Source organism: Passer domesticus, chromosome 2 (genome assembly GCF_036417665.1).
Source record: "Passer domesticus isolate bPasDom1 chromosome 2, bPasDom1.hap1, whole genome shotgun sequence".
Taxonomy (NCBI): Eukaryota; Metazoa; Chordata; class Aves; order Passeriformes; family Passeridae; genus Passer; species Passer domesticus.
In genome coordinates, this window is record NC_087475.1 from 101,600,753 (window position 1) to 101,611,880 (window position 11,128).

An 11,128-nucleotide genomic window follows, 5' to 3' on the forward strand; every position below is an offset into this window, starting at 1 on the left:
ATGAAGAGTACATGACTGGAAAAACTAGTGGGTTTTTAAGTATAAAAGAAACAAGCAGGACTCTGTAACTCTTGAAAGACCAGAGAAGAAAGGTCTCAGGGCACAGGAGAAGGGCAAGAGAGGCAGTGTTTGGGAAGATAATGGAAGGAGTTATTAAGTAGCTGGTTATTCAACATCTAAGACAACAACAGCATAATAAAAATTTGTCAAGAACAAATCTTTTACTGACACTGTGAGCAAGGGAGAAGCCACAGTTGTGACAAACAGGGAACCAATAAGGCTTTTAATCTGACACCTGAGAATCTGACAAGCTGAGTAAGGCATTATGGCCTAAACTAAAGAGCAGTTACATCTATCATATGAAGATGTAATTAGGAACACTTCCCTTGCCAACTGGGAGTCAGATGGTGTCCCACAATCCCCCATGCACCTGCCTTATTTTGGATTTTTCTTACTACACTGAAAATGAAACTGAGAAAGCACACTTCCAGAATCTGGGAGAACAGCTATGGTGTGGGAAAGATTGTAAGCATCTTAGAAGCAGAACTCAGAATGATAATATGAAAATTCTATAGAAACAAATGCAAAGTATTACAATAAAAATTCAAATGCAAGGGGAGAAATTGGCCAGACAACAAAACCACAGAAATCTGAAGTTACAGTAGGTTGCAATGAGAGTGAGAGTGCAAAACAGTTCAGGGAAAAAAATATGGTAACTTTGACAATATGAAGATCTAAAACACAAAAAGCAAATATTTTGCTCTGTTCAGCAGCATTGGAACACAATACAGCTAGGAAGAAACATGAAAGTTAAAAAACACATTTAGAGAAAACTGCAGGCAGAGTAAAAAATGGTTAAATTTTAAAACCACAGTTACCAGCAGAAAAATATCAAGCTAGCAAAATTTGTTTACTGAAGAAAAATGTGAAATGAGGAAAGGGCAAAGTTAATCTCTTCAAGTATTTCTAGAAATAAAAGACAAAAATGGAATATTTCTAACCCACAAAGAACAGAACAAATAATCACTGGCATAATTTCCAGTACAGAATATAATAGGAAAAAACTCAGTGACCTATAAAAATCATAACGCAATGAAATTATGTCAACATATCATGTAGTTTCTATCACTGAAGACTTTTCAAAATAAATTAAACAAATATGCCATGAAACATTTTGTTAGAGTTGCTGTAAGATTCCGCACTGCTTTAATGAAGTTGGTGTCACCTCAGAAATAAAAGGATGTTACAAACATGTCAAACTCAGTGAAAATCAACTAAAACAAAGCAAATGCTTTACAACTAAGGTACAACTCACAAAGCAGGACTTCTGCCGACGTGAATAAATTCAACGTGGGAATTGAAAATTACAGTTTTACCTGGATTAAACAAAACACTTGTAACTCCTGTATCTGAAAAGAAACAGTGGCATTGCTATTTAAGTGGCAAATGCTGACCTTGGGTTATGTTCCAAAAGCAAGGTGCAAAATAAGCTGCTGAAGGGGTTGGGAAAAGTTTGAGGTGCTGCAGACAGGTGTGTAAGGGTGGACCCACCCACAGGTGCATCTGCCTGGCTACTATATATGTCTTGTATATGAGTTTGAGTACAAAATACAACTCAAAGCTGTTTATTTTTTAATCAGTTCTACAGCATTGGGGTTTGCACAGCATCTTGGGCAAAGAGGACTCAGTTAAGCATCATTATAACCACAGAATATGCTGTGATGGAAGGGAACCACAAGGACTGTTGAGTCGAACTCCAGGCCCTGCCGATGACAGCCTCAAGGGTCACACCCTGTGCCCGAGACCATTGTCCAAACACTTCTCGAACTCTGTCAGGCTTGGTGCTGTGACCAATTCCTCGGGGAGCCTGTTCCAGTGCCCAGTCACCCTCCCCGAGATTAAAATGCAAACTTTTCTTTTATTATTACCCTTGCAATGACATCCTGTCGTCTGTCCTGCATTACTACACAGCAGATCTAGTCAAGAATAAAGACCGTGGCACCTGAAACGTAGTCCCTCCTCCAAATGCACCACTGCCTTCCCTCCCGAGCTCCTGGCCCAGCCTATTCCCAATTCAGGGCGGCTCCGGGATGGCGGCAACAGCGGGGTACCAACGAGCCAGAACGGCCCCTTCAAACACCCCCGGCTGCGCCCCGCGGGCCCCTCAGCCAAGGGCCAGGCGGAGCCGGGCGCGTCTCTCCCGCGGCGCGGAGGTGCTTTGCCCCGCGGAACCGCCGCGGTGCCCGGCCCCGTGTCCCCGCTCACCATAGCGATGACGGCGATGAAGATGATGACGGCCACGATGGCGATGCCCGGCCCGCCCCTGCCCCGGCAACCGAAGCGCCGCCCCCGCGCCCGGGCCCGCGATTGGGCGGGAGCGGACACGACTCGCGGGCCGCCCCGCCCGCCGCCGGACGCGGAAGCCGCCGAGGCCACAACCGTGGGGTTGTCGTGACATCGCTGCTGCGGGCCGGTCTGTTGGGGCCTGGGCTGGGCGGGCGGTGGCTGTGGGAGGCCCTGGATCTTGCAGGGCTTGGCGTCGTGAGAGGTGCGGTGGGTAATGATGCCAGCAGTGAGGGAGATGGAATAGGAGGGGGACGTGTTGGGAGGCTTACAGTGCTTCCGCACGTACCTGGCCGGGATTGTAGCGTGAGGGAGCAGGATCAGCGGCAGGTCGTGTCTGATGGAGCAGATAAGCCCAAATACTCCTAATCGGTCTTTCGTTGAGTATTCTTGTCTTCTGAGGAACTAGGCTTTCATCCTCCTCATCAAGTAAATAGGGATCCTTAATCAAAAGGAACGAACAGCAGTGGTTATTTTTAAGTAAGCGAACACACAAGTCCAGTTGTAGAAGTAACAGATGGTGAGACATCTCTGTATCTGTAGTTTGAGAAAGCTCCAGGAGGAAAAGGTGTTTCTCATGTCTTCTGTTCATCACAAAAGATAAACAAGAGAAACCTGCCTGACACAAACCAAATCTTTAGTCTAGAAACCCAGAAGTAGCAGTGTCCTCATTGCTGCAATTTTCTTTGTAGAGCAGAGAGCTGCTGCAATGGAAGTCAAAAAGCTATAGTTAAACCGTTTCAGGTAGTGGTACAGGGAAAGAAAGCAAGGGCCCTGGGGATCTCCCTTGAATAATGGGGAAAACTCGGGAACAAAAACAGCCAAACAAATAGGAGTATCCTGATCTCAAAGGAACATAGACCCTAGAAAAGAGAGAGTGTAATTGAGAGTGGATGGCCCTGTGGTCAATACCTTTGGTGGATAAGGGAGAAAATGGCCAGGATGGTGGTTTGGATCAAACTGGGGGTCAACTTTTGTTGTTAGTTAAACTAACCATGTGCACCCATTCAGGGCACCGATGCCTTCTTTGACTCAGAATTTGCCCTATCAAAAAGGTTGTTTCAGCAAGCAGGACTGAAGGAATGGTGCAGCTGTGCAGTTACCATTGTTTCCTCCTCACCTCTTCATCGGCTTGAAGCAGTGTAGGATTTCCTTTTCTTATGGTTCTGTGATTATTTTAGGTTATCTTGGCACGGTTATGCAGTTGTACTGTGGGAGTGTTACAGGCTTTTAAAGGGTAAGATGGGGGCTCACTGAAGAAAGCGGGGAGGGAGACCAGAAAAAAAATAATTGAGAAATGGAAACTAGAACAAGATGAGGAGCAATGCGAAGGAGTTGAAGTGCAGCTCTTGGTGAAAAAAAGACACAAGTGCCAGAAGACTCACAATCTTCTTCTTTTAACTCTATGGGTTTTGGTGTAGTTTTTATCATTTTGTGTTTTCACTGTTTGTTTTGGTGTGGGCTTTTTCACTGTGCTGCTGGATCTGGAGTTTTAAGGTTTTACTAGAAAACAGGATCATCCAAGATTAAGTGCTGTGGTTACCTTGCTGAAGATTTTTTTTTTTTGCCCCCCTCCTTATTTCTTCCTCAGACTTACCTAGTTAGGAAGAGCTGACTGCTAAAGAGAAAATGACATCTTTGGAAAAAGGTAGGTTGTTCATAAGGCATCTAAACAGACTGGATTAAAAAGTACTATAACTGGAATTCTAAACACCAGATTTACACTGTATACCAGGCTCCTTTCATTTAAACTTACTCCTTTTATGCAGCTATGAGGAAGTAGTTCTGTGACTTCATTCTTGCAGTGAAAACCAGAGCTATCTGGATGGAACAGCAATTGAATGTAGTTTTTCTAATCCAGCTCGACGTTGAAAAATAAGTTTGTCACTGGTACTGTGATCTGTCTGTACACTTGTCTGACAGCCTCCTCTGGTATTTAGAACCTGTTGGTACTGATTCAGCAAACTTGAAAATGAGGCAATATAATGGTGTTATTACAGCATTTTTGAAATACATTAATATTTGGATAGAGGACACAAGCTGACATTACTGCCTGCAGTATGAGGGAAAAAAAGCAGTATGTGTAGCTATGACCTCAGAAACTTTGTATCTCTTGCCCATTGTGAGGAAACTGCACTACAATAATTATTTATTCAGCTGAAAACTTAGTGGTCTTAAATTAATTTCAGTATATGTCAGATATGTTTGGGACTATAGAGCAGAATGCAGCATTACTGGGAACACTGGATTCTGTAGTTCAGAAATGGAGCCAACAACTGGGTTGTTGACCTTCACTTGGGCAACTAAAACATGTTAGTACTTAAAAGTCTGCTAAATTTCTGAAGGTGTCAGTAGCTCTCTGGGTAATAGCTGTTTTTCATTTGCTTGTTTTTTAAATGAAACTGCTCTAATTCTGCCAGCTCCCAAAACCTGATTTTGTTGTCAGCCTACAAGTAATGTTGTCAGTAATTTTTTTTTCCAGGAAAGCTCTTTTTTATGTCTGCATTTAATCTTGTATGGAAGCAGGAGATTAAAATTAATGCAATTCAGATCAATGTTTGTGTCTTGTACCGCTGTTGTTAATGAGCAATGCACATCTAAATGAGGACTTACTTGATTAAGGGCTTACTGTGAGGGTGGTGAGACACTGGAACAGGTTCCCAGGGAAGTTGTGGATGCCCCATCCCTGGAAGTGTTCACGAACAGGTTGGACGGGCACTGAGCAACCTGGTCTAGTGGAAGGTGTCCCTGCCCACAGCAGGGGTGTTGGAACAAGATGATCCCAAAGGCCCCTTCCAGTCCAAACCATTCTATGGTTTTCTGACTTGTCCTTGATAATCACTGCTGCAATGGACTATTTGACACAAGCAGTATACAATTAAAATCTCCAACTCCGAAGTACAGAAATTAAGGGAAGACTTACAATGACACTATAACCAAGTGAAAGGTGGTAAACTTTTAATCCACAATTTCTAAATTTCAGTTGATGATGCCTCAGCACCCATTCGAGGACCTGGAGATGGCATGGAAACAGAGCAAACAGCTGGAGCAGTGGAAGTAATCACCGGAGCAAACAGTGCAAGCCATCACATCCACCACAGCCCCCATAAAAAGACAGCTTCTTCCCTGAGTCCTGGAGTTCTGCAGCTGGGGAAAGTACATCCAGATAAATCAGTAGAGATTGAAGCTATTCGATTATTAGTCCCCAAAGCAGCCATCACCCATGTTGTTCCAACTAAAAATGCTAAGGTAGCTAAATCTGTGGGACATAAAGGAGACACGTTCCATCAGTCAGATGGAGCTACAGACCCCAAGAAAGAACAGACAGAGCTGAAAAATGCAATTGAAAAGCTAAAGAATTCAGAAAAGCGGTTGTTGCAGGATAAAGAAGGTCTCTCTAATCAGCTGCGTATACAGACAGAGGTAAGAAGTTAAAGGTGTTTTCTCTCCCACAGCTGAACTGTTTTGGTTTGTAGAAGCAGTTTGTGAATGTGACCAAAGAGAACTGCTATGACACTTTAGCCTTGAAGCAAATAGGTTCCCTTTTGAACTTACCAGCTAAGATGTAGAGTAGAAGCACATAAAAGTATTCCAGTGCTGCTTCTCTGACAACAGATGAAAGAGTCAAAGACTTAGCTGGGAGAAACATACTAGATAGCTGCAGGGAAATGAATCTTTCATGAGGAAGACTTTGCCCTGTAATCACTAAGTGAAAAGTGTTATGCCCTAGAAAGATTGACTATAACTTCCTATTTCATACACCTGTGGATGTCTTGTCTAATCCTTTGTTATCTTACTGTTTCAGGGGTTGAATACTACTGAAACTTTGTTTTCTGCAGTAGGCTTTTATTCTTCCTCTTTGACTGTTAGAATTTAAACAAGAATATGTTGGACATGCATTAGGCTCATATGTTTGTGCTTGCCTGGATAGGTCCCATTCTGGAATGAGAAATTACAAATTGCTAAGAGTAAATTGTCTAAGTTGCATTGCATTCTTAGGAGTGTTTATTGTCTATTGATAGTTACCAGGGAGTCTGGTCTAATTCTAGGTCAATCGGGAGTTGAAGAAATTACTCGTTGCTTCTGTTGGGGACGATCTGCAGTATCACTTTGAACGGATGGCTCGTGAGAAGAATCAGCTCATCCTAGAAAATGAAGTCTTGGGCCGGAATATGGCTCAGTTGTCGGAACAGTTGGAGCGCATGTCTATACAATGTGATGTGTGGAGAAGCAAGTTCCTAGCAAGCAGGTATTCCCCCTCATGGAGCTGTCCTAACAGCATTCTCCTTCAGTCTTTCATCACATACACTCGTTGCAATGTGCTTACATATGCAGAGCACAGCCACAATAGCCATACCGATTCCTACTCTTAAATCTGAGAATACAGGAAAGGTATAAAGTAAGCTCCTTGTAAATCTGAATAGTCCAGCTTTTCAGAAGTAATACAGTGAATCATAACCCTTCTAAAATCTCAACTACAGCTCTGTCAAGAAAGCAAGAGAAGCTCTTAATTTTGATAAAACCACATGCAGTTTAGGGTATAGAAATGTCTTCTAGGTCAGCTGACTTACAGGTAGTTAGTTGATTTTCATCCCCAACCCCCCTCCAGTATGATACAGTCATAAATTGGAGAAGAAGCTGATGTGTTTAGGAGCTCTGCTTACAGCGAGTCAGGGATCTACTATAGAAGAAAGAGATGGGGGAACGCTTTATCAAACACTGTGTTACTGCTTGGAACCTTACTGTTACTTCTTTAACGATAAAAGCAGGTCTGAAAGTCAAAATCTCATTTGACAATGACTTTAAACTTGCCTAGTTGTCTTACCAGACAATAATGTAAATAATGGTCTAGGATTTTTAATTTTCTACTATACTTGGATATAACAGACTGAATTATGATGTTTAATGCATATTACAACATACCTTACTGCTTGAAGGAAATAGCAATAGAATACCGTCTCCTCCCTTTAATTTGCTGAAGAAGTTTCAGCATATGGGGTGTAATGGTACTTGTAAGTCCTAGCTGAGCAAGAGTTACTAGGCAAACTAGGGGGTTATTTTAACATTATGAGGAGTTCTGAAATCAGAGCTGTGAGTCTCAGCAGTGTGGTTAAAGTAACACTCTTCAATATTGTAACATTCTGGTTCATTTTTATCTCATATTTCTAACTGGTGGTTGTTTAAATGTCATTCTGGTTTTGCATTTGGAATATCACAGGCATTTGAAATGCCTGCTGGAGCAGTAGTGCCAAGCCTCGTGACATAGCAAAAAGTGACAGCAGCTGTCTCCTTTGTAGCTCTTAAACACTCATATCTGGCATCTGGTGATTGCCCCTGAGTAGGCCAAAGAGGTAAATGAATGCAGTCTATAGCCATAGCTTCCATTTTTAGAGAAGACTGAACAGATGTGATTATAGCATACTTGTGAGAATTGCTAGTAAATGAAAAATGTATTTAGCTTTTTCTTTCACAGGATCCTTGTCAACTATTCCCAAGATGTTTTGAAATGTCTGTTACTAGATTTGTATTAAGTGACCTAAGATTGTTTAAGCTCTGTCAAAACATAACCTTGCACTGATGTTGGCTGTAGTTGAACAGAAATTATTCTTAATTAGGTTGATGTAGGCTCTGCATGGGGAGGGGATGGTGAACAGCAGCTTAATACTCAAGTTGAGCAGACAAATTATGTTTTGTAGTAGCAAAAAGTGACTTACAAGCTGTTCACTTCCACTGAGATACTGACTGGAGATTTCCTTTGCAGGGTGATGGCTGATGAGCTGACCAATACCAGAGCAATTCTTCAGCGCCAAACCAGGGATGCACAAAGTGCAATCCAGGACTTGCTGAATGAACGCGATCAGTTCCGTCAAGAGATGATTGATACACACAAGTATGATTTTCTAATCCAGACTACCTCTGTGCTAAACTTCATTTTTGTCAGTTTATTTTAGGCTAGAGGAGAATCAAATAACTTTCCCCTCTTCCAGTGATATTCAACAAAAATCAGTTATGCTGATGTATGGTATGGTCACTTTTCAGTCTTAGAGATGAAAGAGCAAAAGTAATAGAATACTTGTTTCATTCCCTAGAGGTCTGAGGTCTTAAGGGTAATAAACTATGGAACTGACATCCCTCACATCCTCAGGCTTTCTTTCTCTAATCACTTACTGTCTTGACTTCAAGTCTTCTCTGTTTCCTTCCAAAATATCAAAGAAGAGATCCTTCTACCTACATGGACTTCACAGTGCTTATTCTGCCAGATGTCAAATAAGTGTTCCCAGGATTAATGTCCTGTGTTGGTGAGGCCTTGCCTTGGAGAATAGCCCATTTGTCTCCTTGTTCTTAAACACTTTTTTTGTCCATTTCTTTGGTTTAAGATGTAGGTTATGTAGTAAGCCTTGGGAAGAGATGATTTCTCTGAAGTGCGCTGGTTATACAATAGAGGATACAAACCCCATTAATAGTGCTTGTTTTCTTTCTGCACAGGCTGCTGGAGGAGCTCATGGTCTCACTTCAGTGGGGGAGACAACAGACATACTATCCTAGTGCCCAGCCTTACACTACAACAGAGCTAGCAGCTGTGAATTGTAAGCTAGCCAAAGCTGTAAGCTCACATCTTCTAGGAAATGTTTGCACTAACAGTCCAAAAAAGACTTCAACAGCTGTGGAGTTTTGCAATACCCCTGCTGAGAAAATGGCTGAAATGGTAAGAACTCTTGATGCACGTTAATCTTAATATTAAGGTTCTGGATAAACGGATATTTCATTTTCAAGTAAGAAAAAAGACGACAAATGGCTTTTGAGCAGAAATTCTTCCTAGCTCTTAGAGAAGGAAAAAGCACACTAAATTGTATAAAAGTATTTTCAGTGTTAATTTTTCCATCCTTAGATGCTGCATGTACTGGATCCAGCTGCACATCCAGAGACATCAACAGAAGTTTCTTTTTCTGAGACTTCTCCATCTTCTTTCCTTTCTACAAAGAAAAGTATTGGAAGGTTTCACCCATATACAAGATATGAAGATGTCACCTTCAATTGTTGCAATCACTGTCAAGGAGAGCTGATAGCCCTTTAAAAGCCCAGCCAAGGCAGCTGCACATGCACTGTTTCTGAAGAATTACACTAGTTGATGTTCAGCAGGCTTCCCTTGTCCTTTTTCCATAATGAGTAGGTATGGCCTTGGAAATGGTGCAGTTTCTGCTTCCCTACCTCTTGAAGTTACAGATTGACAGGATTTCCATAGTCTCTGGGATACTTCTACTATTTCTCAACGGGGAAAGCTACTTATTTTCTTATACAAAGGCAAGCCAAAAAACATTATGCTGGTCCAATTTGTAGAGCATAGAGATGCTCTTGACTATTAACATTTATAGTCCTATTAGCAAATCTTAATGAATTTCCCTTTAGAGGGAGACAGAAGTGTAACCGTACCAAAGCAAATGAAGTGCTGATCAGTTATGCCTAAATTTAAAAATAATGATAAATGGTCAGTTATATGCCTTTTTTTTTTTAATTTTAGCCAGGGTGATGAACTGCCCTCAAGTCTATGTTCTACCTTGTAAAGTTAGTCATAAAAAGGAGTATGTGCAATGATTCTTCATAGCTGTAAGTTCTGAAAGCAAGACTATGTGCAATGTCAGCCCTCCTGTCAAGAAGGAGATAAAGCTTGAGTGAACTCTAGGTATAATACATAAGTAGTAACTGCTTTCAAGTGGGTTCTAGAAAATTGTGGGATGAGGTTTTTCTTGTTTCCACAGAGCTAAAATAATGGCTTTTCCATTGTTTCAGCTTCTAGAGTGAAGCTGCTGCATAGCTGATCCTCAGCAAAGGCAGATTGACAGAGTTCCTTTAGTACATAGCATTGAATCCTGGCCTGGCATTAGGACTCAGTCCTTGCCCAAGGTTTTCCTGAGTATTATTGGGAAGGTGAAGATAAGCACTAAGTTTGCATTGGTACTGTTAAAAAAAGTACTTTTTTACTTGTATGGTTTTATAATCTTTATGTAGATTTGAAGTTCTTGACATAGGTGTGAAGAGAATTTCTAGGAGACAATCTGCTAAATCCAAAGAAGCCTATTTAAGTTTCTTAGTTTGACATCCAAATTTACCATATGAAGCTGTCTAGTTTAGGGAAAAGGTTTCTGAAATGGTTGCTTTTACCCAATTTTCCTTTGAATCTCATACCCATGATCAGAATATGTAAGCTGTGAGTTCTTGCTGTTGCTGGCTCTGATTTAGTTTACATGGAGAAAGTTACAATAAACATCCTTTACTTGCTTTCATGTAAAGGCTGGTCTCTCCAGAGTGTTTGGGTCCCATCCGGCAAGCTTCGGACTGTAGTCCCTTGCAGCCTTTACAAGGACCAAAGTAAAAGACTGGAGGTGCTCTTCTCCTCTCAGGACCAAAAATCCCACAGCTTTGTTGTGGAATTACTCCAGGGGATCTGAGATGGGAAAGAGGCAGTGTCCCAGAAGAGAAGGAGACCGGGGGGTTTCCTCCCGAGAGCTTTAAGTTCAGGGGAAGGGGGGTGCAGGAAGGGGGCCACAGCCAATGGGATACAAGTGAGGAAGGGGCGAGGGGAGGAGTAAACCTGGGACAAACCATTACCACCAGGGCTTTTGTGGGGAAAGGAAATGGGACAGACCATGTGACCAGTGCAAATTACCAAACACCCAGTGCAAAAACAACTACTAAATAAAATATTTAGTGCAATACAACACTTTCAAGTTGCAGTTTTGGATTTAATAAAGTCACATTTCTGACCCTGTTTTCTCTGTAGTATAAA

General features: G+C 41.8%; 2 protein-coding genes across 12 annotated transcripts in view; one reads left to right on the forward strand and one right to left on the reverse strand.

Moving 5' to 3' along the window:
• NME7 (NME/NM23 family member 7) overlaps window positions 1-2,402 on the reverse strand; it is an 89,171-nt gene extending 86,769 nt beyond the window's left edge. For 2 of the 3 annotated variants that reach the window (XM_064410092.1, XM_064410091.1), the window contains exon 1: window positions 2,266-2,392. In XM_064410092.1, the coding sequence (XP_064266162.1) occupies window positions 2,266-2,268 (3 nt within the window). In that variant the 5' untranslated portion in view covers window positions 2,269-2,392. Of the gene's footprint in view, window positions 1-2,265 lie in introns of all 3 variants that reach the window. The other variant, XM_064410093.1, reaches the window with a different exon arrangement.
• Window positions 2,345-10,631, forward strand: BLZF1 (basic leucine zipper nuclear factor 1). Of its 9 annotated transcripts, none has more exons than XM_064410088.1 (8): window positions 2,401-2,473; window positions 3,525-3,580; window positions 3,935-3,991; window positions 5,327-5,766; window positions 6,393-6,592; window positions 8,105-8,233; window positions 8,830-9,049; window positions 9,233-10,631. In XM_064410088.1, the coding sequence occupies exons 3-8, from the start codon at window positions 3,973-3,975 to the stop codon at window positions 9,416-9,418; spliced, it is 1,194 nt and encodes a 397-aa protein (XP_064266158.1). In that variant the 5' UTR covers window positions 2,401-2,473; window positions 3,525-3,580; window positions 3,935-3,972; the 3' UTR covers window positions 9,419-10,631. The 9 variants fall into 9 exon arrangements, with proteins under 9 accessions (XP_064266152.1, XP_064266158.1, XP_064266155.1 ...); XM_064410085.1 differs by lacking the exon at window positions 3,525-3,580 and adding an exon at window positions 3,355-3,485 and having other exon boundaries at window positions 2,408-2,473; XM_064410087.1 differs by lacking the exon at window positions 3,525-3,580 and adding an exon at window positions 3,399-3,485 and having other exon boundaries at window positions 2,420-2,473.
• Window positions 10,632-11,128: the final 497 nt, after the last annotated feature.

Excerpts from the sequence above, each read along its gene's own strand:
- BLZF1 (XM_064410082.1), top strand. Across the intron at positions 5,767-6,392 it reads AGCTGCGTATACAGACAGAG|GTCAATCGGGAGTTGAAGAA; the intron begins GTAAGAAGTTAA and ends GTCTAATTCTAG. Across the intron at positions 6,593-8,104 it reads AGCAAGTTCCTAGCAAGCAG|GGTGATGGCTGATGAGCTGA; the intron begins GTATTCCCCCTC and ends TTTCCTTTGCAG.